The 26507-nt window shown below is 34.4% G+C and overlaps 4 protein-coding genes across 53 annotated transcripts in view; 1 reads left to right on the top strand and 3 right to left on the bottom strand.

Annotated features, from left to right (window-relative positions):
• The window catches only part of LOC109062978 (calcium/calmodulin-dependent protein kinase type II subunit beta), a 62657-nt gene extending 60044 nt beyond the window's left edge, over positions 1 to 2613 (bottom strand). For 15 of the 50 annotated variants that reach the window (XM_042765513.1, XM_042765484.1, XM_042765476.1 and 12 more), the window contains exon 1: positions 2270 to 2612. In XM_042765513.1, coding sequence (XP_042621447.1) covers positions 2270 to 2331 — 62 coding nt within the window. In that variant the 5' untranslated portion in view covers positions 2332 to 2612. Of the gene's footprint in view, positions 1 to 2269 lie in introns of all 50 variants that reach the window. The other 35 variants (XM_042765506.1, XM_042765518.1, XM_042765500.1 and 32 more) reach the window with 4 other exon arrangements.
• Positions 2614 to 4666: 2053 nt separating this feature from the next.
• LOC109062986 (nudC domain-containing protein 3-like) lies at positions 4667 to 9224 on the bottom strand. Its single transcript, XM_042765475.1, has 6 exons — positions 8883 to 9224; positions 8009 to 8289; positions 7365 to 7497; positions 7069 to 7212; positions 5722 to 5910; positions 4667 to 5273 (listed from the first exon to the last, which is right to left on the bottom strand). Exons 1-6 carry the CDS (start codon positions 9078 to 9080, stop codon positions 5163 to 5165), a joined length of 1056 nt encoding a protein of 351 aa, XP_042621409.1. The 5' UTR covers positions 9081 to 9224; the 3' UTR covers positions 4667 to 5162.
• Positions 9225 to 9529: 305 nt separating this feature from the next.
• LOC109062996 (28S ribosomal protein S24, mitochondrial-like) lies at positions 9530 to 11445 on the top strand. Its single transcript, XM_019080076.2, has 4 exons — positions 9530 to 9677; positions 9881 to 9949; positions 10749 to 10860; positions 10996 to 11445. Exons 1-4 carry the CDS (start codon positions 9639 to 9641, stop codon positions 11277 to 11279), a joined length of 504 nt encoding a protein of 167 aa, XP_018935621.1. The 5' UTR covers positions 9530 to 9638; the 3' UTR covers positions 11280 to 11445.
• Positions 11446 to 12812: 1367 nt separating this feature from the next.
• Positions 12813 to 21358, bottom strand: LOC109062939 (N-acetylglucosamine-6-sulfatase-like). The gene is made up of 13 exons (XM_042765474.1): positions 21041 to 21358; positions 19564 to 19623; positions 19282 to 19485; positions 18479 to 18544; positions 18094 to 18192; positions 16963 to 17130; positions 15139 to 15221; positions 14942 to 15060; positions 14762 to 14865; positions 14574 to 14675; positions 13422 to 13532; positions 13071 to 13178; positions 12813 to 12987 (listed from the first exon to the last, which is right to left on the bottom strand). Exons 1-13 carry the CDS (start codon positions 21203 to 21205, stop codon positions 12838 to 12840), a joined length of 1539 nt encoding a protein of 512 aa, XP_042621408.1. The 5' UTR covers positions 21206 to 21358; the 3' UTR covers positions 12813 to 12837.
• Between the last annotated feature and the right edge of the window lie 5149 nt (positions 21359 to 26507).

Raw genomic sequence — 26507 nt, 5'->3', positions numbered from 1 at the left:
GATTTGGTGATCAAGAAATATTTCTTGAAGGTTTGAGGTCATTAATAGTTTGATATATATATGTGTGTGTGTGTGTGTGTGTGTGTAAAATTTTATAAAAAAAATGGATGTGCATATATAAATATATTTTATGTATATTTACTTATCTAGTATATTTATTAAATACATTTACTTATTTATAAAAAATGTGTGTATGTGTATATGTACATATGTACACACACACACACACACATATATATATATATATATATATATATATATATAATATATAAAACATTGTAAATAAATATATATTTATAGTTTTATGTATATTTATTTACAGTATGCTTTGTGTACAGTTATCTAAACCAAAATGCTGTTAAGAAAAGGCTAAAATGCATGTCTCCACCACAAACTGAGGATGTGGTCAAATATTCAGTTCTGTTTGGTGAAGATCTGCTGAAATGTCACACATAAAAAAAACGTTCAAAAAGTTGTAAATGTCTATTTCTCCTCAGTGAGCGGGAATAATACACTACGTTGAGAATTTACTGAAAATGAAACCCAGAGAGTATTTATTAAAACGAGAAGTTTAAAAAGTTATGAAACAGCTTCTAAGAGAAGTCTGTCGACTACTACTGTGTGTTTTTATGATTGTGGGTGATGCACAGGGGGTCATTCAGTAATTCAGTAGAAAAAGGTGATAAAGAAACGCAATACTGACTGACTGGAGGAGAAGAGGGGCTGAGAGAGTAAAATAATTTCCTAACGTCAGGCCACAGGCATGTCACACACACACACACACACACACACACACACACACACACACACACACACACACACACACACACACAGTCAGATTACAGACAGCAAACAGCCGCCCGGGAAAGCTCTCACAGCTCCAAATGTCACAGGACAGAACAAACACAATGTAGCGACCCTTTACAGCTGCCCAGAGTTTATGATACATTGTAACATCCGTTCATTATAGAACTCTTGATACATTGTATCAACCCTTCACATAGACTCTCAGAAAAAAGATACAAAACTGTCAAATGTACTAATATGTACACTTTAGATACTAACATATACTTTTAAAGTACTAATGTGTATTTTAAGGTACTAATATGTTACACTTAGGGGTGAATACTGTACCTTTCAGATCTTTTACTTTAGGATCCCACCCCAGCGACAGCTTTGTAGGTTTTTTCAGTGTAGAGATACAAGGTAGCAACCTATTGGCCTGATTAAACTCTCAAATGTACCAACCTGAACATAACCTCCAAGTAACTGATAATTATGATGAGACATGAAATATACTAACTGTCGCTCTAATGTTTCCTGATAGCTCCTCTGAGCTTTCTGCATGAAATGCACCATGAAGTATTCTAATTATGTTAAATACGTCCATACATATTAATGCAACTCCCATGCGCATTCTAGATATGCAATATCTCTAGATCAACATGCAATATCATTTAAATGAACCCCTGAGTGTTCATATTTTATCTTTGATTCAATACAGTCACTATAACAGCTCATTGATAAAAGCATTTCAGTGCAACTCCCCACTATTTTGCCAGACAGCATATAAAAAGCATGCAACATCCTCAGATTTAACACCAGCATGCTCATTTTTAGAATCAGAAACTGTATGCACATAAATATTCACTGTAATATGCACAGTGGTGGGTGTATTTAAATGCAACTGCCCTCAAATGTTTCCTGACAGCTCCTCTGAGCTTTCTGCATGACATGCACCAGAGGGGCCACAAAACATGCAAGATCCAAAAACTTAACCCCTGACGGCTTATATTTATGAGCACACACATGACAGCTAAAATAAACACAGTAGTGGGAGTATTTGAATGCAACTCCTTCTGATGTGTCCTGACAGCTCTTTTGTGCATCCTGCGCGAGATGCAACGAGTTCAAACGTGCCAAAAAGCATATAATGTGCATATAGTAAATAAGTAAACATTCACTTCAACATGCATGACATCACAATATTTAAATGCAACACGCCTTTAGGATTCCCCAGAGACACTCAATGCATTTCTGAAGCCAAAAAGCAGGAAACATTCTCAAAATGATCACCAGATCGCTGTTTATCAGCATACACTCTCTATATAGTTAAATAATGGACTGAGTATTTGAACGCAAACTCCCTCTAATGTTTCCTGACAACTCCTCTGGGCTTTTCCATATGAATTTACATTCAAGAAATGTGTGATATCGATACAAGATACTCGGTATACACACAAACCCCAGCAGAGAAGGCAAATCTTACTTTCCAAGTTCTTCATACAGCTGGTACTCGTCGGTGAAGCGCGTGCAAGTTGTCGTTGCCATATCTCAGCCTTCAGCGTTCGCGGCAATATCCGAGCTGTGTGTCCAGCACCACGATTATTCTGCCGTGCCGACGACTTGCGGGATTTTTGAGGACAAAACTTAAACGTGTGTCCGGATTCGAGTGAGGGAGAGGTTCGCAGGCTCGACTGCTTTACAAACCTCTCACCGAATGCGCCGTTCAGCTGCAGTGCACTTGTTTTCCGCTGCGCGAGAGACGCACGCTGACAGTCGCCGCTGGAGGGCGCCGCGGAGCTTCTGTTTGTGGCGTTACACCTGCAACATCTTTCCGTTTCACACCTTTTTTAGCAAGTGTAAAGCGAGGTGATCTCATCATGAACGTAAAAACACACTAGAAATTAACTTTGTCCAATTTAGCTGATCAAGTGTATTATACAACTGACACACACAAGTGAATACCTATATAAATGAATACCTATAACAACATTAAATGCTTCATTAGACAATTTATATACAGTTCAGTATCGTTTATATATATATATATATATATATATATATATATATATATATATATATATATATATATATATATATATATAATATTTATATTGTCCATATACCACATTTAAAATGTAATTTTATATCCTCCTGAGGAAAAAAAAAACGTCTTGTAAATGTTGTTGTTTTATGTCATCACATTGGTTGGCGCATAAGAAACAAATGAAAAAAAAAAAATAAATAAATAAATATATATTATATATATATATATATATATATATATATATATATATATATATTATATATATATTATATATATATATATATATGAAAAAAATTACATGAAAAGACATGTATAGGAAAAAACAATGTTTTATTTTTTCATTCACTTATCAGTTTTTAGGTTTCATGCTATTTTTAACCAAACTTTGTACAGAGATGATTCTCAAATATGTTATGAAAGGAATGATTTGATATACTATTGTACTTTATGGAATATGTGTGTAAAATGTCCATAAATAGATATTCCCATTTTATACAATGTATACACATTGCATCTAATTTGCATATTCATGTGTTATTGAAGCAGAGCATAATAAAAAAAAGAAGTGTAATAATGGGAGTAATAACTTTGCAATTTTTTAATTTTTATTTATAATATTTAATATTTTTTTTGATTTTTAATTTATATTTTTTTTGACTTGTTGTGTCTCCCCAAAATGCCTGATTAACATGATGTTTGTCCCGGTGTCCTCTACAGAAGACATGTATGAAAATTATGCCGTTTCGTAACAAAAAGTCATATTCTGAATTGAATTTTTTTGAGATGTTTATTTATGACAAACAATTTGAAAAATAGCCAGATTTAAATGATAATTACAAAACATTATCATATTTCCCTTTGAGTGCTAAATTTGATCATTCTGTCAATATCAGTCATATTTACAGACCAAGGAGAGGGAGTGTTTATGATCAGACCTCCACACATACTGAAATTGACATCTCTTAAAAAAGCCCTGAATATGTGGTCTTCACTAAAATATCAAATCCTCTACAGAGGACATAAGTCTATGCCTGGCACCCGTGGTAAATATGAGCAAAGAAGACTGAAAATAAATCTGTATGGTTTATCCTTTTGATCTTTCATACAAATTTCTTATGAGTAAATTATCTCAAGTATATCCCATTCATATTTACATATTTTATTAGTGCACCAGGGTGACTAGAAACATGAAATTGTCCAGCCATGACTTTCTGTTTGACAGAAAGGTATAGATATGAGGTAACACAAGGGCCAAATTTCCATGATCATCCATCACAATGTATAAAACCAAAGAATATAGTTCTGACATGCAGCAAAAGATTGTTGAGCATAACAAATGAGAAAGTGGATGTAAAGCATTAAAAATGTCCTTTGTTACCATCAGGGCAAAAATTCAAGATCTTTAAATCAACAGATGTTACGATTCTGCGAGGAGGACAGTTTGAGTAAAGACTCTCTGAGGTTCACAGCCAAAGAACTGCAGAAATTAGTTTAATCCTGGGGACAGAAAACCTTAACAAAAAAAAAAAAAATCAAAACAGTGCCTTCATCACCACAAGTTGTTTGGGAGTGTTTCAAGAAAAATCTTCTGCTCTCATCCATTAACATATATATATATATAAACCTGTCTGCCTGTGCAAGAAATCTTATAATAGGCCATGGGACAATCATCCAAAACAAACATCAAAACACAAAATCTTATAATAGGCCATGGGACAATCATCCAATGAGTGGGGTGAACTGAGACCATTCTGAGCATGAAAGCTTGAAAAGTGTGCTTGTACCAGTACTTTGTTATCTAATACAGTGTGACAGCAATATAAAAAAATCAATCAATAAGAAAAAAAGGTTTTATTTGACTCAGGCAAAAAAATCTGATGCAAATGATGGAAACAAGTGAAAGAGGAATTTTCCTCCTGTGTGAACTCCAGCAATCTGCTTAAAGAAACAGCACATATCTGATGAAACTTTGTTTCACTGTTGCTATTGTAGATTACTGAAATAGTATGAAAATTAACAAACAGTAAGTCCTGAATACAGTCAGTAACTGGGCAAATTTAAGATCACAGACACATGAGGCCAAAGAAAATCGCATTTCATAAAACACTAAAAATTATAAATGATCATCGGCCCATTTTGCATGCCAAACCGTAACTAAACATGAGTCAATAATCAGTGTCAGTGAATCAGTTATATTGGCATTAGATGTGCAGAGCAGACACTGTTGATGTTCTTTTTGTAGAACTGCAAGAAACCGACACCATTACTGAACTTCAGTGTGTGTGTGTGTTACAGTAAGAGCTGACTCTGCATCTGGCACTGTCACGAGACCTCAAAACTGGACAGCGCTGGGTGGCACGTTGAACATGGAGGGGTCAAACTCTTGGCCTTTAAACGGAGATCCTTCAGCATTCCAGCCCATCTTCAGCATCTCATGCACTTTCTGTAACACAAAGTAAAACACTTTTTCAACACAATATCCAGTTTCTCACGCAAACAAGTGCCAAAGCTTTAAAAGGAATAATTCACTAAAAAATGAACATTTGCTGAGAATGTATTCATCTTCAGACTATTAAAGATGTAGAGGAGTTTGTTTCTTCATCAGAACAGATTTGGAGAAATTCAGCATAACATCACTTGCTCACCAATGGATGCTCTGCAGTGAATGGGTGCCGTCAGAATGAGAGTCCAAACAGATGATAAAAACATCACAATAATCCCCACCACTCCAGTCCATTAGTTCATTAGTTCATGTGATGAAGAAACAAACTCATCCATTTCTCTGACGGCCTAAGGGCGAGTACAGTTTTCATTTTTGGGTGAACTATTCTAACTATTCCAGAGCAGTAATGAAGCTACATAGAGAATAACAATTCCCATCGCTTGCTCACAATCTCATGGCTCTGTGGTTTCCCCTGGAGTTTTTGGTGGTAATCAAATGACAGGCGGTCCAGTACGGCATGCTCCTCTTCATCTACAGTTGCCATAGAGCGTTCCCGGTTGATCTGGTTCACATCGATCTCAGTCTCGCCCTTCAACACGGCGCTCCACCAGACCTCCCCGGTTTTACTGAGAGACAGCTGGAGGAAAAGCCCAAATGACCATCATGACTGTCTACAACTCCTCCTAACAAAATATATCAGACCTGTATCCAGCTTACACTGCCTCAAATTATTCAAATAATAATAATAATAATTACAATCCCACAGAGTATCTAAAAATAGAATACAGTGTATACAGAATACAATTTAATGACAGCAAATAAGATGTAAACAAAACAGGGTTGCTATTGCTAACTAGAGGGTTTCTGCAGGCTTTAAGAAGGCAAATTTAAGACCTTTTTAAGATCAATTAAATAATATGAAAATAACTTTTACTGTACCTACTGCTCACACTGCAAAAAAAGTGACGTCTTGCTTTTCAGTGCAAATGTCTAAAGATTCATAAATCAAGATACATTTACTCAAGAAGTCTTGTTTTCTGAGAAATTGATCAAAATGAATTGAGTTTGTGATTAAAAAAGAACAAATATTTGCCAAAGGGGTAAGAAAAATAAACTTCACAAGGAAAACAATTATACCCCAGTGACAGATTTGTTATTATTTTATAAATAAACTCAATTAATTTTGTTCAATATCTCAGAAAACAAGATTTTATTATATCAAATATTTATTGATTTAAAGATGTTTACATACTGTACTTATACTATATATACTTATACTTTTTTGCAGTGCATGCAACATTTAATGCAATGAATCTTATGACCTTTTAAAGACAATTACTCAATTAGTGTATACAGTAAGGGCAAACTAAGACTTTAAGACCCACAGAAACCCTGTAACTAAAACTACTAAAACATTTTGCTGAAATAAAATGAAATATAAAAATCAGATGAAAACACACTTTCTATTAGTTGCCAAGGCAACATTTCTAAACTTTTTTTATTTTTGTTTATTAAATTGTTATAATGTGAATAATATGAATGATATAAATGAATTTTAAATTATTATTTTGAGTTTACTATATTAGTTTATAAATATTAAAAAAATAACAGCAATACAAAATTGCTAAAATTGCATTTAAAATTCACAAAGATATTTGAAAACCAAGCACTTATCCACTGACAAGACTGTTAGTGAAATTTGAAACTGAACCTCGTTTAAGCAGACGCAGTCTCAAAATGGCTAATAATAGGCTGATACATCATTTCAGATGCACCATCCAAAAATAATGTGTACCAGAACGCAGTTGCCAGGCTCCAGACTCCACAGGGAATTTTCTGTGTTAATTTTGTGTGTGAGTTCGCCCTCCATCAGGACTCTCTGCGATCCTCCCTCGTTCAAGGCCACGCGGACCCTCCCCGGCTGCAGATCCACAGACACCTGCACACAGAGACGGAACGGAACGCAGACTGTTATCAAATTAGCATTGCAGTAATACAAGACAGCAAGAAAGAAAAAAATCACAATGAAGATTCTGCCAAACTGTAAGAAAGCAACACTGATCAAATCAGATGGCAACAGGTTACACTAACCTGTCGGCCTTTAACGATGTTAGGCTGCACATGCACTCGAACCTCCACATCCGTGTAATCCTGCGACCAGGTGTATTTTTCTCTAATGGCACCATTGTAACTGTCTGCATTCGACTGAAAGCGGTCTTGTCCGCTGGAAATGTGAAACAGAACTTATTAATAGGTCCAAACAGTGCACAAAAGTTTGAGGTTGGTAAGATTATTTTATGTTTTCGAAAGAAGTATTTTATGCTCACAAAGGCTGCATTTATTTGATCAAAAATACAACAAAAACTGAAATATTGTCAAAAATGATTACAATTTAAAATAACTGTTTTTTTATTTGAATATATTTTAAAATGTCATTTATTCCTGTGATGCAGCGCTGAATTTTCAGCATCGTTACTCCAGTCTTCAGGGTCATGTGATCCTTCAAAAATCATTCTGATATGCTGATTAACTGCTCAAGAAACATTTCTTACTATTATCAATGTTGAAAACAGCTGTGCTGCTTCATATTTTGTCAAGATCGTGATTTGTTGTTCTTTGAAACAGAAACCTTTTGTAATATTTATATCAGTGATCTCACTGACCCCAAACTTTTGAACAGTAGCGTCTTTCAGCATTCATATTTTTTGAGCAAATGCTCTAAAAGTCAAGCATACGCGCTTGCTGTGTTAGAATCAGAGTCTGATGGCGCTGCGGCTCCTGCTGGCTCAGCGGTGCTGCTCTGAGTCTCTCCGTGTGTCTCTGAGCTCAGTGCTGATGGTGCCGGGACAGCCGTGGGCTCTTCTGTGCTCCTCTTCTCCTCCACAGGAGCTTCAGCCTCCTGTTCTGACCGAACCTCCAGCTCCTGTACTGCAGGAGGAGCGGCTTTCTTCTCCTCCGCCAGCCTCGCTGCCCTCTCTCTGTCCTCCTCTGCAAGATTCTCAAATAACTTAAACGTCTGATGGGAAAAAAATGACAGAAAATACACTTACAGTAAATTCAATAGACTCTTCGGTTTATTACAGCAACTATATATACAATATATATATATATATATATATATATATATATATATACATATATATATATAAATATATATATATAATTATTTTTAATTTAATAAATTACTTTTTAATATAATAAATTCAAGACAGCAATTATAAAGTGGCATAACATAGTTAAAAACATTAATAACTTAAATATTTTAATTTAATATTTTTTAATAATTAATAAGACACTGTCACAGCAATTATAAAGTGGTAAAAAGAAATTATATCAAATATTTAAATGACTTGTTATAATAATATTTTTTTTTTTACCATATTTTGAACTAGTACCAAGACAGTAGTACCATGGTACTATCTGAAATATGTAAATATCACAGTATATTAATATAATAATCATTCAGTAGCTGCGGGTGTGTATTTACACGTCACGTCACTTTTTCCTCATGGTTTTCTCAGCTGATGCCGTCACTGCAATGCCGCATTTATACGTAACGTTATGTCTATCCAGTCAGTTTAATGGATAAAAGCTAAAGTCAGTTAGTACCTTGAACACCATTTTTTCAGCTGCTCCGGGCGGGAAGCCCATGCGGTCCTGCGGGCCGCTGAGGAGGCGGTAGAAGTCCGTCTTTCTGTAGAGGAACCCAAAATAGACCTGCAGAAAATTCTGAATGTTTCCAGCATGCTGCAGGATCCCCAACAGCGCGTTATCATACAGCTCAGTCATTTCTACCGGAGAAGACATGGCTGAGCGGCTCAGCGGGAACAAATCTGACTGAAAGCGGTTTAATTTCGAGGCTTGTTTGATGGAAAACAATCGTAAAGCAACAGCAGTGCAACAACAGATCTTTCGAGAGCAACTGCACGTCCTTCTTCTTCTTTTAATGGTGTTTATGGCGGTTCGCGAGCCAACTGGTGCACTACCGCCACCAACCGGATGGAGTGTAGCAGTGGAAAAAACCTCCCTTCTAATCCAGTTTCTTTAATAATTGCACTATATACTTCATTCTGTTCTGCATTTTCTTTCAAAAGGCTTTGCATACTAAATGTTTCTATTTTTTATTTATTTATTTTTTTTACAATTTATTAAAACATGCTCTATTGTTTCTGACAATTTTATTTTATTGCATATTATTGAATTGAACTCAATACTGTTAAAGTGTGCTAATATGTATATTATAATAATTAATGTTAAAATATTTGATATGCCCATAACGCGGTATTAAAATGTACATCCCGTGCGGCAGGTGGCAGTAATGCGCTCTTGAAGACTGACGGTCGCGTGCAGTGAACGAACAAAAACATGGCGACGTCCTTGGTCAGACAGACAAAATTGCTGTCGGTAAGATTTATTTAGACTTTTTTTTTGCTATTCTAACTAATAACACGTTTCTAATCGAGAGGATCTTCCATATTTTATGTAACTGACGTAGAAGCGGTCTGATAGATAGATATATAGATAGATAGAAACTGGCGCTGAATATTATGTGGGATGGAAATCACGATTTAGATTGATTAATTAATCAAATATTCTCTATTTTCTAGATTGTGACCAGCCAGTTAAGTTCTGCTGCATGTTTCAGGAACATTCACTGCACTGCAGCTTGTTTAAAGGTATGTGAACTCCAGTGTTTCGATCAGTTTAGAATTTGACTTTTGTGCATCTTGTTTATCCGAGCACATTTAATTTATTCTATCTTCTGTTTTGTCTATGTATAGTCAAGTGGGGTACATATGGTAAAAAAAGTATGAAAAAACATTAAAATGTTAACACACTTTACAGCTTTCTGTGTTATATATTGTTGAACTTCTACCTTTAAAATTAAAATTGCCCCATATTTACATTTATACATACTAAGCTAATAGAAATAGCAGACTAATTCAATAAGACATGTCATAAGTCAAATAACGAATAAAACAATTTCAAAACCCCAGAATGAATGAAAGCACATTTCTACATGTAAAGCACAAAATGTACAAAATATATCAATATTACAGGAAAATCTATTTACAAGACTGCAAGGGTATTATTTATGAGTCTGAAGAGTTTACAAGAAATTTTATTTGTGATTTAATATTCATGAACACCACAGGATCTGTTGGCTGTTGTGGTGGTCTAGCTACGGTGTTTAGGAACCGTTATCACTATCACTGTTTACAATTGTACAGCACTTGTATAAATACATTTTATAAATAAATGTGAACTTGATGTAGTTTTCAAATTTAATTCCACATCAGACCATCAACAGTCATTTCAAGATGTCACAGTAGTAGACAAAATCCCATTGGAACAAATCCTGGACAGATCTAATATTATATGAAGGGAGGCCAGAAACTGATTCGACCGCTTACAGTATCAGTATTTTTTTTTATCTGCGTTTTTAACCCAGAGGATCTGTCTCCTCTCTAACAGAACCGTGCAGCTCGTATTCGAGTGGGTAAAGGAGACAAGTCAGTGACTTATGAGCAGGCGTATCACCCTCATCACATCGGCCACAGGAAGGGCTGGCTCTCACAGCACACCAGTAAGTCACAATCTTTGTATAAGACCTGCTGGATTCCCAACATTACTGACACTGTAAGAGCTGGCGATCCAGTTACCTGTAGTATCTCTTAATGCCCAAATAACATTTTCTTTCATACGCTTCCTCGTCCCGTAGGTAATCTTCAGGGTGAAGATGGAGCGGCGGAGCGTGTGGTGGAGGACGTCTTCATCAGACGCTTCATGTACGGCACGTTTCACGGCTGTTTAGCGGATGAGATTGTGATCAAACGCAGAGGAAACCTCCTGGTCATCTGTGCTGTGATGATACAGAAACTCTTACCGTCCAAATTCTACTTTCTCATTGGTTACACAGAGGAACTGCTCTCGCATTTCTACAAATGTCCAGTTAAAATCGAGATGCAGACGGTAGAAGAAAAAGTAGTCTACAAGTATCTCTGAGGCCATGTGTTGTGGGTTTAGAAAATTGCTATTAAAGGGAGAAGCTTGAGGAATGTTTTTTCATTTATTTGGGAAATCACTAGTAAAAATATCCACACGATGGTGACGTGAAAGTGTCTTAGACTGTGTGTGCTTGTAAAGATTAAAATATTTCTTTATTGCTTCATGCCTTGGTTGGAAATTAATAGGAGTTTGGTGCAAATATGAACTTGGTGCTTGGATTAGTAACCGGTCATAACAAAGAAAATGTCTGATTGATTGAATTAATTGAATAAATACAAGTATTTACCATAAAAGATAACACAAATACATATAAGGAAATTCTAATTATGAAAGGGAAGGGGGTAAATATTGCCCCTTAATGAAAAAATAAATGTATTACCCTACTTCATACATTAAGTTTTTGTTGTTAATATTTTTTTTTTCACTCAAAAAGCAGTGAATTATGTATTTTGCATTTTTATTTTAAATTTATTTGACATTTTATAAATTGACCTGAGGATTAAAATCACTTTCTTTAATTCAGTCATCAATAATTCTGACTATATATTAAGAATATTATACATATTCTATAAAGTTCAGCATGCTCAGTTTCTTCATTTAATCAGTCTAGATGACTTTCAATCAGAAACATACATTCAAATAGATATTAAAATCCTTAAGAAGGAAAAGAATTAGCATGAAGTGGACACTGCAAAGCAAGCTTTTTTTCATAAATTTATTGATTATTCAAAATGAAACATTTGTATCATATAAAAGCACAAACACTGCTTTAGTGCAAAAGGGCACAATCATATTTCAGATTAAAATCAAAATAGGCAAAAGTCCCTTAAATATCAGACCTTTCCCTTTATCTTTTTAAAATAATCAGAACAGGATTTCCACGGAGGCACATGAGTATTTGCAGTTATGGATACGTATAAGGTTTAATTCACAGTATGAAAAATCTAAATAAAACAACCATGCATCACCGAAAATAAAGTTTAAACAGAAAAACAACTCCTAAAATGCAACTGGGGAATGTTTTGATGCTAGTATATTTAGCCAAACATGACGAGACTTGAATTAAACATTCATTCATCATAAAAGTGCTGAAAAAATTAGCAGTAGGAAGTAAGGCAAGACTGACGACAAGTGACCTTCAGTCGAACTGGTTCAAGCCCTTAGAAACTGTTCATGCAGCTGTATGACAGCATATGAACTAGAATCACATGGTAGATACATTCATATTTTAAGGAGGGAAGTGTGTGTGACTTCCCAGATCAGAATTAATGGGCGAGTTCATGCCAAATATTACATTTCTATAAATATCTACTCACCCTAATGTCATCTTTCTTTCTTGCATCAACTGCAAATCCATCCACTTTCATTGTATGGTAGAAATAAAAAAGTATAGGTTTGGAACACCATAAGAGTGAGTAAATACTGACAGGATATGAACTATCTCTTAAGAATTTCGGGAGATATGTGTGCAAGTCAAAACCCTGATACATCTTCACATTACTGAAGTTAGCGTTCACTGCTAGAGCTGGGGTCCGGCCCGCCCTCTGGCATGGTTTTATTTGACGTTTCGACAGCTGTCGCCTGTGCAGGACTCCAGCTTGATCAGCCTTTGGTTCATGATCTGCAGAAGCGCAGGATCGACCTTCTTCACGATGTTCTCCAGCTGATGGGGATCTGACGTCAGGTTGTAGACCTCTACGAATGACTGCAGGAGATCACAGGGGAAATTCATTGAGGTTCAGCATAAAGTCTGGTCCACAACTACCCAGCTGACTGACATGTGCTCACCTCGTTGTCTGCGAACTCGCAGTACTGCAGGTTTGCATCCTTCAGAGTTCTGACGCAGGCGTATGTGTTGTTGAAGGCATCTTCACATACGCAGTCTGGGAAGCATTCCTAGAAATGCAAATGCATCAACGCCATAGAACAATTTTCGGTTCCAAAAGAACCTTTCAGTGATCAGTTCTTAAAATAATCACTTTTTCTTGGTGTGAGGAACATTTTAATAATTTTCCACTGTAAAGAACCTTTTGCACAATTGAAAGATTCCATGGATGTTAAAGGCTCTTCATGTAACCATCAATGGAAATAAAGAAGCTTGTTTTTAAGAGTGTAGTAAATGATTCCTGAAACACTTACAGCTAGTCCAGGACCGAGTTTAGGGCAGCTGGGATCTTCAGAGGAATTCCCCTCACCGGTGTACTCAATCAGAAAGAAGGGCCGTTCGGTGCCGTTACGCAACGATGGTGCTTCAGGAGAACATTAGAAGAGAAAAGACACAGAGAAGACTTTCTTTCATTGTGACATTAGACAAAAAGCATTAATTGGTAGAATTCTCATTCATGTAATTTTCATTAGGACAATTTTTCTTGAAAATGAAAATTAACATGAACACTAAATGCAGACAATATTACCTTGATTATAATTGAATTTATATAGGGTCATAACAGTACTTTGTAGCTTTCTAGTCATGAGATTTGAGGGAAAAAGTGCTAAATTTTCACAATGCATAAAAATCTGAATGGTCCTAAAAAATGCTTAATTTTCCTTCATAGAAAATATTTTTCTCTTTTGATTTGGCCATGAAAAATGATGTGGACATCCTCCTGACAGGTTTTGTGAGAAACATACACTACTGTTTAAAGGTTTTTTTTTTTTTAATGTTTTTGAAAGAAGTCTCTTCTGCTCACCAAAGCTGCATTAATTCGATCAAAAATACAGTAAAATCAGTAATATTGTGAAATATTATTACTTAATAATAATAAATAAAAATAAAAAACAGTAAAATATGGTGTTATTTATTATTGTGATGCAAAGCTGAATTTTCAGCATCATTACTCCAGCCTTCAGTGTCACATGATCCTTCAGAAATCATTATGATATGCTGATTTGCTGCTCAAGGAACATTTCTGATTATTATCCATGTTGAAAAGCAGTTGTTCTGCTTCATATGTTTTGGAGAAATTGTGATACTTTTTTTTTCAGGATTTTTTGATAAATAGACTATTCAAAAGAACAGCATTTGAAAAAAAAAAAAAAAAAATTTTTTATTTTGTTGTAAATTTTAATTTTTTTTTTTTATAACTTTCAATCAGTTTAATGCATTCTTGCTTAAAAAAGTATTAATTTCTTTAAAATGTAGTGTACAGTAGAGTAGATTGTTTTGCTACAATGCATACATTAATGCTACACTGAGGTAGGTATTGTATTCATCAAATACATCAAAACAGGTGAAACAGCATTAAAAAAAAAATGTACTGAAACAGGAAGTGAAAATCATGACACACTCACCATCTGTGGCAGGAAAGACTGTCCGTCCATGTTGACGGTGGAGAGGTTTACTCCTGCGATGTCCAGGATAGTCATAGAAAGATCTATATTCAGCACTGGAGACTAGTGGACAGGCAAATAGATGTTATAGAATTTTTACAGTCATAGAACAATATATTTAGACATGTTCACTAAATCAGTCCTCTAACCTGAAGTGCTTGTTTAGGTTTGATTCCTGGACCCCGAACCAAGAGAGGGATGCGAATATCAAACTCATAAAGCTGTCTCTTGTCAATGGGCAATGAGAACTGGCCTGAAATTGATTGAAAAATAAGGTGTCAGAGTCAGGTGACAACAGGTCAATAAAACTGTGGAGACTGAGGACGCACCGGTGTGATAGCCGTGATCAGACGTGTAGAAGATGTATGTGTTGTTCAACTCCTTTATTGAATCCAGTTTCTTAATCAGCTGCTCCACCATGTCGTCCACTGACAGAAGCGTCTGCCACCTATCAGATATTAAACACACATATCTCAACAGAAAGATTTATTTGATATAACGCTGTATGAAATCTATATTTGTGTACCTCCTGCGGTAAGCGTTATCAAGGTACTCAATGGAGCTGTTTGGCATTGGATTTGCAGGCTGCCGCAGTAACCAATGTTTATCCTAAAATCAGAGAAACAGCATCTTATGGTCATGCTTATGGTCATCCTATTTCTTTAATTAAAGGGGTCATCAGATGATACATGCACTTTTACAAGTTGTTCGAACTGAAATGTGTGTTGGCAGTGTGTGTACACAACCACCATATAATGATAAAAATCCACCATAAAGTTTTTAAAGTTTAGTTTAATTTAAAATCTCTACCCCTTTCTCAAATCGAGCCGATCTCAGATGCGTGTCTTTGTGACGTCTCACAGACAAGCCCCTCCCATGATAGTTTGATTGACAGTAGTGTTTCGGCGCAGACTGGACTGGCGTCTTACCTTAGTCCCGCCCTGAGTGACTGTCATCAGTCCGCTATTATTTCACCGCCGGATGTAGACAAGAATAACTCCTAAGTGATTGAGGTGTTCTGTTGTTGGATGTGGATAATGAACATAGCAGTCGTCATTTACTCCTGACATCTGAGCCGCTGAACTCGCAGTGGATTACATTTGTTTCTGAAGGGAATGCACCCCCGATCTACATAAATGCGTCTATGTTTGCGCGAATCATTCATGATCCAGCCTCATCTACAGAAGAAGTGAGTGTAAGGTTTTTTAATGAATCTTTGCAAATCGCCTTTCCAAATAATGTTTAAATTAGCAAGTTTCACGATGGATGCGTCTAAAGTAAACAGTCTCTCAGAGAGCGGCTTGGAAAAGAGGGGCGGGGTCAGCAGAGCTCATTAACATTTAAAGGAAAATGCTACAAAACGGCTTGCTCTGAATAGAGTTGTTTTAGACAGGGTAAAAAGGTGTTTTTATACTACCATTGAGAAATTTTAACCAAACTATGTTACAGACTTTTCATTAAGACCCTAAAGAATCATATCAACTTGTCGAAAATGGGCATCTGATGACCCCTTTAACACAGATAGTAAAATTCTTTCTCAGGTATAACTTTATGCTTAGAGACATCCTTGCCTTCCTTAAGCAATGAAGACCAGACTGATTTCGTTCGTGATTGTCAATCGTTCACTAACATGAGACGGCTTCTCTGCATTATCCAATATTGCAATCAGACTAAGCAGAGAATTCTGGTAGTTTCGCTCGATGGCGAAAAGGCATTCGATCGCGCAGAGTGGACGTAACTATTTGAGGTTTTACGGCAATTTAGTATGGGAGATGAGTTTGTGAAATAGATTCAAATACTTTATAGGTCGCCCCATGCTTCTGTTTTGACAAATGGCATGCTTTCTCTTCCCTTTAATCTGAACTGTGGAACTAGACAGGGTTGTCCCCTCTCACCACTTATTTCTGCATGGTTACCAAAGCATATGTGGTGGGCATTGACAACATATATATACATATATATAACAATGTAAAATTATATATATACACATATATACTCACTGACTGGTATTTTGGCTATTTATTTAACAAAAATTATACAAACGCATTTTTAAAATATATCATGAATTAAAAAAAAACAAGCTTCTTGCTCTATTTTAAAAATATGAAAAAATATTTAAAAACTGATGCTTATGTAAAATTTTACAGATTAATATTTAATAATAGATCAATTCTGAATAATATTTCTATAAATATTATTAAAATATATATATATTTTTTTGGATATTATTGTAGATTTGGTTTCTTGAAGTTTTAAATATTGTGGAAAGCCAACCGAACTCATCGTTTACACCTGCAGTACTTCCTCATTATCTGACAGATGTCATTAAGGATGAAACTGAAAGCTGAACCTTTCCAGGCATGTTGAAGCTGCCGTCACGTGGTGCTTTGACGTCGCTGAAGGACTGCTGATACTGAGGGGCAGCCGTCCACGGCGAGTGAGGAGACGGCGGACACAACATCATGAAGAACGGGTGATTGGGGCTCCGCTCCTCCAGGAAATGCAGCGACCGGTTCAACTAGAGAATCAAAATACATGTAAGATATATTTTTAAAGCCTTCAGGCAAACCAAACTGGATTGACACAGCCCCAGACTGAAAGACTGGCTTATCTATGGGAAAACAACAATTGTGAGTGGAGTTTAATTTAAGACTAGTGTTAATCTGTTTCCGGGACACCTGCCCTTACTTAAATAATAACAGAGCAGTGGTTAGCGATGCAAGATTGCAGCCCAGGTTTCAGATATCAAGCAGTCCAGTCATGCGTCCCACAGAAATCACATGAGACACTGCTGAGTGGACAGGCTGACGTGTGGGGGCACATCCTAACAGTCAGAGTTACGCAGAATTTGCTTCATCACCTTCTAAACTTGTTTACGTTGGAAATGCATCAGTTAACACAATGTGGTTACCAAATAATATCTGTTTTAGGACAAGACACAGTCTGTTCAAATACCAGTCAGTGAGAACAGATTGTGTTAACTGATGCATTTCCAACGTAAAAAACAAGTTTAGAAGGTGATGAAGCAAATTCATTGGCTGTCACATTTAGCAGGAAGTAAATGCTTGCAAAAACTGAGTGTCTTGAGTGAAATGAATGATTTAATCTGACATAACATGCTCCAACGTGTAGTCAGATTTTTCTATTTACTATCCTAATACACATTCCTAGGCTTATTGTGAAGTGTTTATCAGGGCTACTTATTCAAAATAAAAAGATTGTCTTTGAAGTTTTTTAATGAACATATAATACCTTGCCTATTTCAGATTTTTAAAAAGCCCCTCCACAAAATATAAACAAAATAGATTTATAATATATTTATATATACATATAAATATATTTATAATTGATTTATATATAAATAAAATAAGTTAATTTTATTCCTCACTGAATATCCTGTTTAACCCAGAAGTGCATCACATAATGGAGGTAAAAATGTATTTTAATGTTGACTCTACACTTAAAAGCGTTAAAAACTTACAACCAGGTCTGTGAGATAGTCCTTCTCATAGTTGTCTCCATGATTTTCCTCTTTTCCATTTACAGACAGTGTGTAATTGTAATATTTAGAGTTTCCCACCTGTAGATACACAAATAAAGCCAAAACACTGTTAGACCATACTACAAAATGAAATATTTGCCCTGAAACCATCAGTAAGAGAGAAATTAAAATGGTTAAACAACAGATCTGCTTTTGTAGTGCAGGTTGTAATGAGACTGCATCACATGACTTACATACTAAACCATGCATTCTGCACGAATGCTTGTCTATAGGTGACTGACATCATATATTATACTGCAGCACATACAGCTTTTCCCTGCTGATCTGAATGTAAAAGGGAATGCTGCGTCTGTTCATGACTTACCAGTGCGTGCCATTGGTCCCAGCCAGGAGGCACATGACCCACACCGCCCGCGTCTTTACTTCCATACTGAGGACACAGAGAGGGATTTACATGAGCTGTAAGAGGAAAAACAGTGACTGGGAGAATCTCATGAAACCAGTCAAGCACATGCCAGTCATATTTCCCCTCTACCTCAAAAATGTTATTTTTTAGATTTTAGATAAAAAAAAGAAACTAGATTTTGTTGATGAAATTAATGATATTTTAAGAATTTGGGGGATAAATGCATATATATACACACATTTATTTTGTAGAATTTTGGGTGAAATGTGACCTGGACATGTTTTAGTGAACAACTGGAGATTTTTTCCATCGCAACATTATTTTTTTATGACAATTAAGCACATTTTCATCAACCAGTTGTCATTACTACAATGCAAATGAATATATAAAATATATATTAGATTTAAATAGTGAAGTATTTATATATGATTGCATTTGTTGCACTACTGCAGATATATATATATGAATCATGGCAATCAGAAAACACACAAAAAATTCTATTCTATTCTATTCTTGAATTTGAAGTAACCAGAACAGGAATGTAACTGAAAAGAAACACAAACTTTAGCAGTATTTCAAACTTCTCAAACCTGTAGGAATGTTGTTGGCTTAGAACACTTCAGACATTTGAAAGATTGTAACAAATATTTAAACACATTGTGCAGAGCTTCTGATATCATTGTAGGCAAATTTCCAAAAACGAACACCATGCAAATAGGTCAGTGATACTGTATAGAGCACCAGGCGGGTCAAAAGCTGACCTGATTCAGGTATTTCCCACCATAGAAGGTCTGGTAGCGCATCTTATTGAGGTAAACCGGAAAGGCAAAGGGCTCGGCCTCCTTCTGCCACGCCGTGCTGCTGCAGTTGCCAGAAATTGAGTTATTTCGGACCAAATGATTGTGTGGATATTTACCAGTGAGGATGCTGCTGCGACTGGGACAGCACAGAGGGGTGGCAGTGAACTAAACACAACAGGAAAGAAGAAACTTGTGATATTTGGTCAGAATCAGTAAGTCTTTGGTTTATGGCTGAGCACTCACAGCATTGGAGAAAGTTACACCAGCATCACCGATCAGTTCTTTGGTCTTCTTCATGGGTGTCTGTGGATAAAAAAATAACACTTAATGAGATGGCTATAGTGTCAGCATGATGCATCATCTGTAACAACTACAACGTCAACAGGATGTATGATTTCACACATTAATTTTTGCCCAATGACTTGTTCCTGAACTTGATTCTTAAAACAACAGCTGCTTCAATATGACTTTAACAGTACAATAAATGCTACCATGTATAAATATTTTTTAATTTAAATAAATACATATATATGTATGTGTGTGTGCGTGTGTGTGTGTGTGTGTATATATATATATATATATATATATAGATAGATATAGATAGATAGATGATAGATTTAATAAATATATAATATATAACAATTTATATATATATATATATATATAATATATATAATATATATAACATATACTATATATATATATATATATATATATGCAGAAATATCAATGCAAAAAATCACCTAGTACAACAAATGCTACAATGTATAAATACTTTTGAATTTAAACAATACATTTACAAATTTACATTTAGTCATTTAGCAGACTCTTATATGCAAGGCAACTTACAAAGGAGGACGATAGAAGCAATCAAAACCAACAAAAGAGCAATAATATGAAAGTGCTGTGACAAGTCTCGGTTAGCCTAACGCAGTACACATAGCAAGGTTTTTTTTTTGTTTTTTAATTAATAAAGAAAAACAAGTAGACGGAATAGAAAAAGAACAGGAAATGCTAGTGTTAAGGATTTTTTAAAATAAAAATACAACAAGTAAAAAGAGTAGAAAAAGAATAGAGAATGCTAGTATTACAGGGTCAGTTTTTATAATAAATAAGAAGTAAAAATGAAGATAGAATAAAAAAGAATAGAGAATGCTAGTGTCAGTATGATATATATTTAACATTATTACTAGATTTTTCCATTATCAGAATGAATTTTGTGATAAAATGTCAAAAAAATCCTATAATAACCTTTATTACATCAACAATATAATTTCTTACATTTGTTCTGTTTGAATTTGAGGTGAATATATCTACATATTCATAGTACTAATGTGTGTGTGTTTTGACATATACCAAGGTAGTAACATGCTATTTTTGGAAATTCATTGATATATTGCCTCAATAAAAAAAAATAATAATAATAATAATAATATTATATATTTTTTTATATATATTGAAAACAATAAGCACAAAATAGGCTAAAATAGCCTTAATTTCAAGAACAACATAAAATGACATTCATTTATTATGTAAACCCTTTTTTTTGTAAGTTCACTGATATAAAATGTCAACATTATGGTGCATAAATTTCAGTATCTTAAACTATCTGAAACCACTGTATTAAGCTACAGTACAGTACAACACCTTGTGCAAAAGTTAAACTGTCATGGTACACGACCAATAGAAAAGCATTTGTAGTTTAACTTTGTACACTTACCATTCCCCCCATCTCCACGTCCTGGTCGTCGGTGAGAATGAGGATGATGTTGCTCAGTTTGACGCATTCTGAACACCTGAGCGTGCAGGTGAGAAGCGCGGCGAGTAGACAGGTGGACACCACCCGCGCGCTGGACCTCCACTGACCGACCCGCGAGCTCGCCATGAGGCCAAACCCAGACCAAACCCGCAGTCTGGAAGCCTGGAAACCCGGAGTCAAGCAGTCGTGGGTTTCGAGTGGCGAGCTGCAGCACACACGGTGGAATGAACTGAGAGAGTTTGAGGAAGTGAGACACTCAGTGTGTCATGTGACTGCAGCCTGATCTAACAGCTGATGAGTTCACAGACAGTCATAAAAACACAGAATAAAGAAATAATAATTTGCTCTTTTTTACACAAAGGTTGTGTCTGTTAAACCATGTTGTGGGTAGTTTTTATTGTTTTAAAATGTTAAATTAATTATTGATTATTGCTCTGACAACAAAATTTTCCACAATAGAATTATGCTTCTTATATATACATATATGATATATATATACATATATTCACGTATGTACTAAGAATTCAAAAGAAAGATAGAACTCAAATGAACAAATTAAAAGTTTAACAAACATGAGCATGTGCGTTTTATTGGAAAGTCACATCCCCTCTCTTGCACGTGATTGTGTGTTATTGTTTTACAATCACATATGGCTTTATGGTATTGTAAATGCATTCGAAGATCAAGAAAATCTGTACTTTCGCATTTATTATTTTATTTTTTATTATATAACTACTGTGAGTTAAGTTAATATAGCAAGTCTGCACCCAGTCGGAACGCTTTTGGGTGCACCAAAACTTTCTCAACGTGTGTACCACTCAAAATAGATCCCCCTGGATACAATCCTATGAGACAAGAGGCAGGTCTTCTGATAGGTGGCGCGTGTGGCCCAAAAACCTGAACTCTCGATTTAGTCACATTCAAATATGAAGATGCCTTACGTTTTTGGGGACGTTTTGTTTACAACGCTATTAACGTTTAAATATATTAACATTCGTGATACTTTGTTATATAATTGGAATCTGGCAGAACAATTATAAAATGATTTTTTAATTCATTTTCTAGTAATCACAAATGGCTGCGATTGGTCCGTCTTCACCAGCGCAGAGAAATGTAACAGATACCACGTGATAACACCGTGCCATTACAGTCTATAGTCATTAGCAGCGATCAGGAAAACTTTTAATTTAATAATTATACTGATAAGCTTACTTTCTTTATAGCTGTTTCAACACCAAGTGAAGAGTTAAACCTGAATACTTATTATCTATACCCACGGTGACTACTTAGAGACAACTTTCGGGCCACCGATGCGTGCATTTGTTTCACAATAATTGACGTTCTATCTACGTATTTTATTTCTGTGACGCACACGTGACAGTCTGGTGGAAGCAGTGTTGCCAAGTCTGCGTTTTTTTCAAACAACTTTATTAGATTTTATCAACTTTCAAGTGTGTATATATATCAGTATTTATATTAATAAGTGTGTGTTTGTGTGTGTGCGTGTATTAATTCATTTTATATACATAAAAATTTCCATTGATTAGCTACTGGCAGTTCACCATATTATATATATTAAAAAAGTTTTAAAATATTTTAGGTATTTTTTTGCAAATACAAAAATACTTTCATCAAACCAATTAATCAAATCAAAAGTTCTGTGTGTATATATATATATATATATATATATATATATATATATATATATATATACTTATATATATATGAGTGTGTACTTTTTTCATTTTTACTATTTTTTCATTTTAACTTTTAATTTATATATTTTTACTCATGAATTTAATTTAATATTTAATGAAAACATACATATATTTAATATTATATATATATATATATATATATATATATATATATATATATATATATATATATATATATATATATATATATATATATATATATATATATATATATATATATGCAACTTCTAAATGATTTGATTAATTTGTTTGATGAAAGTATTTTTTTTCAGACAACTTTTGTTTGATTTGACTAACTTTCAAGTGTATATATATCAGTATTTATATTAATAAGTGTGTGTGTGTGTGTGTGTGTGTGTGTGTGTGTGTGTGTGTGTGTGTGTGTGTGCGCGTATGTGTGTGTGTGTGTGTGTGTGTGTGCATGTGTGTGTGTGCGTGTGTGTGTGTGCGCGTATGTGTGCGAATGTGTTTGTGTGTGTGTATGTGTGCGTGCGAGTGTGTGTGTGTCTGTGTGTGTGTGTGTGTGTGTGTGTGTGTGTGTGTGCATTTTTGTGACATATCAGTACACAAAATTGTATAATGACAAGGGTATAACAAAGGTATTACAAGGAGAAGGTGACTTTTCAGAACATTATTCCATGTCCCCACTTTTCAAAATGCATAGAAATCACACAGAATGGAATGTATTGAAAATCTGAAATAGCACAAAGTTTCCTGTGATAGAATATACAGTTTGTACAGTATAAAAACCATTACGCCTATGGGAATTCCCCACTTTTCACAAAAACAAACGTGTGTGTGTGTGTGTGTGTGTGTGTGTGTGTGTGTAATCAGGTTCTACAATAATTGACATGGACAATCTAGAATTGAGCTCAGATGACCTCCGACCTCATCACTTTCAGGAGTCCAGTATTACGATGACCTCCAGAAACCCGTCACTAGGGCGGAGGCTGATGTCATCAGTGATATCGTGGAGAAAGCTGTGTTGCTCGGAGCAGGAGGTCACACAGCTTCAGGAGGCCTGTGTGCTAATGATGTGCAGATCATTCATGTGCATTAAAAGTCAAGTTCACTTGTATATCGCTTTTCACAATACATGTTGTTTAAAAGCATCTTTACAGAAAATACGGATGTTAATGTTTCTAATATCTTAATATTTTCATGTCTTATAATAGCATTTAGCAGATTAGAGGTGGACAGAAGTATAGTTTACACTTAGTGATAATATAAACAATCAAACACCTGAGATTTACTATATTGTGTATATTGCTTTACATGAATATACTGTATGAATGAGAGTAAAGTTGAATGTACAGTATATACAACTTTATATCGCTGGTATTATCAGAAGCATCCGGCTGGGTGAGATGCTTTTTTAGTTGAGGTAGTTTTTGTAGTAGTATAACATTTTTTTTTGTAGTGGTATAAATTTTAGTTCAAATTTGTTTGGTTTTGTTTGAAATGAACACATTCTGAAGTTATTTTTTAAGCACTTAATTCAGTAATTTTCATAGTTGTCAGATCTCTGATTATTGATTGAAAAATAATGATAATTTTTTTTTTCTACCAACTTTTGATTTTGATCTAATGGAAAAATATAGACAATAATACTTGTTATTGATAAAAAAAAAAAAAGCAAAATGTATTTGAATATAGGTATATAATGTTTTTATTTCTTAATACATTATAAATATGAAAATATTTTTATTTCAAGTGTTTGATTTGGATTTTTGATTGATTTGATGAATTTTTTTTTTTAATACATAAATATTATACATTTGTGTGTCTATTTTTCATAAATATTTTTTAAGACAACTTTTGATATAAGTGATTTTTTGTTCATTTGATTAAAATATTTTTATGTTCATGAAAAAAAATGGTAAATATTCTTTTTTTTCATAGAAAAATATTTTCATGACAAAACTATTGATTTACTTATATATTTATGTAATTACATACACATATATTTTTCATTTACTATATTTTCTGAAAGTGTAGTTTTCATTTTCCTATGTGTTGTTGTTCAAATTCTACTTCAGTGTGGAGTTTTCTGAATCTCTGTGAGAGTGTGATTGTCTAAACTGAGGTGTCACACCTGACTTCATGACAGTGTTTTGAGGTCAGTTTTGTTCACGCATGATGATGTCTGCTCTGCAGCTGTTTGAGAGGGAGCTGAGATGGTGGGTGGGGCAAGAGAAGCAGTCACACAAAGTCTGTCCACTACAAATGTGTCAGTGCTTCCATCACGAGCTTTATATTTTAGCTCCCAGTTATCATCATATTTCATATGTAAATATTTAAAGGACGTGATGGAAAAGAGACTTCAATTGTTTTGCAAACACCAGATATCTGCTACTTTTGTAGTCTGTATTTTGTCAATACTTTGATCAGTTTCTCAGTTTTTTGCTCCATATTCATATGCAGTTCCAGGTTTTAATATGTGGTTCTTTGTAAATGAAGTAAACAGTCATTCTCTTTTATCAGATACTACTTCTAGATGTTTGTGAGTTGTTTGTCTCTTTGAAACTTTGAAAGTCTGATTTTATATTTATAATTAAAGATAAATTTAATTAAAACTCAAAATGTGTCTCTTTATATTTTCCCATGATAGTGCTGCAGTAATTATAGACTTTGTCTTTGGATAAATGACCATAAGTGGTTTCCATGTAATATCCTCTCCATATACTGCACTGGCACATATTGATTTGACTTTAATTTTTGATTTAATTGTCTCATCCACTGGAGTGCGGTACAATTTCTATACACTATAACTTAGTAAGAGGTTGCAAGTAAATACACACTTAATTCATCAGCCATTGTGTTTGACGTAAAATGGCACGTGACACCTTATAAAAGATGTGTATTTTTTAAAATTACTCTCTTCCTTCTGTCAGTACATAGTCGAAATTTTACTTCAAAGAAATACATATTTACATTTAAAAAAACATGAAAATACATATTTTTCCCAATTAAAAGTTTGGTATCAATAAATTAATAATAATAATAATAATACTTTTATTCAGCAAGGATGTTAAGTGATAGTAAAGACATTTATAAAGTTACAAAATGTTTCTATTTCAAATAAATACAGTTATTTTGACGTTTCTATTCATCAAAGTATCTTGTTGAATCTGTTTCCACAAAAATATAAAGCATTACAACTGTTTTTTTTTTTATGTTAGCAGTAATAATAATAAATATTTCTTGAGCATATTAGAATGAGTTCTGAAGGATCATGTGACACTGAATACTGGAGTAATGATGCTGTAAATCCAGCTTTTTATTACAGAAATAAATTATGTTTTAAAATATATTCCAAAAGAAAACTGTTATTTTAAATGGTAATAATTTTTCAGAATATTGATGTTTTTACTATATTTTTGATCTTCTTTCAAAAGTTTTATTGAACCCAAACTTTGGAAGAGTAGTGTGTAACATATAATGATTATCTGTAATGAAATTCAGAGAGGAAACGTTGGTGTTTTGAAGCTAATGGTGGTATAGTTGTGAGGCTGTCTCCAGTATGTAAACAGCAGTCTCTGTCTCTGCAGGAGATCATTCAAGTATGATTTCACCTCTGTGTGTCTCCTTTCTTTCAGTGTTAATGGCAGCACTGTTTATTTAGCCTTTACAAAAGAATCAACTGTGCCGTTATACATTGAATCTGTGCATATTTGCCTCTGTATAATGCAGTTATATGTGTGACCCTG

Source organism: Cyprinus carpio, chromosome A10 (genome assembly GCF_018340385.1).
Source record: "Cyprinus carpio isolate SPL01 chromosome A10, ASM1834038v1, whole genome shotgun sequence".
Lineage (NCBI taxonomy): Eukaryota > Metazoa > Chordata > Actinopteri > Cypriniformes > Cyprinidae > Cyprinus > Cyprinus carpio.
The sequence above is the reverse complement of the archived record's forward strand: the minus strand, read 5'-3'. Positions and strand labels throughout refer to the sequence as shown.

Coding starts and splice junctions, on each gene's coding strand:
- LOC109062986 (XM_042765475.1), bottom strand. CDS start 9,080: ATGTCTTCTCCGGTAGAAATGACTGAGCTGTATGATAACGCGCTGTTG. Junction 8,290..8,882: donor CTGAAAAAATGGTGTTCAAG/GTACTAACTGAC, acceptor TTTTCCCATCAG/ACGTTTAAGTTATTTGAGAA. Junction 7,213..7,364: donor ACATCGTTAAAGGCCGACAG/GTTAGTGTAACC, acceptor CTCTGTGTGCAG/GTGTCTGTGGATCTGCAGCC.
- LOC109062996 (XM_019080076.2), top strand. CDS start 9,639: ATGGCGACGTCCTTGGTCAGACAGACAAAATTGCTGTCG. Junction 9,678..9,880: donor GACAGACAAAATTGCTGTCG/GTAAGATTTATT, acceptor TCTATTTTCTAG/ATTGTGACCAGCCAGTTAAG. Junction 10,861..10,995: donor CTGGCTCTCACAGCACACCA/GTAAGTCACAAT, acceptor CTCGTCCCGTAG/GTAATCTTCAGGGTGAAGAT.
- LOC109062939 (XM_042765474.1), bottom strand. CDS start 21,205: ATGGCGAGCTCGCGGGTCGGTCAGTGGAGGTCCAGCGCGCGGGTGGTG. Junction 17,131..18,093: donor ACTATCTCACAGACCTGGTT/GTAAGTTTTTAA, acceptor TTGATTCTCTAG/TTGAACCGGTCGCTGCATTT. Junction 12,988..13,070: donor GCGAGTTCGCAGACAACGAG/GTGAGCACATGT, acceptor GATCTCCTGCAG/TCATTCGTAGAGGTCTACAA.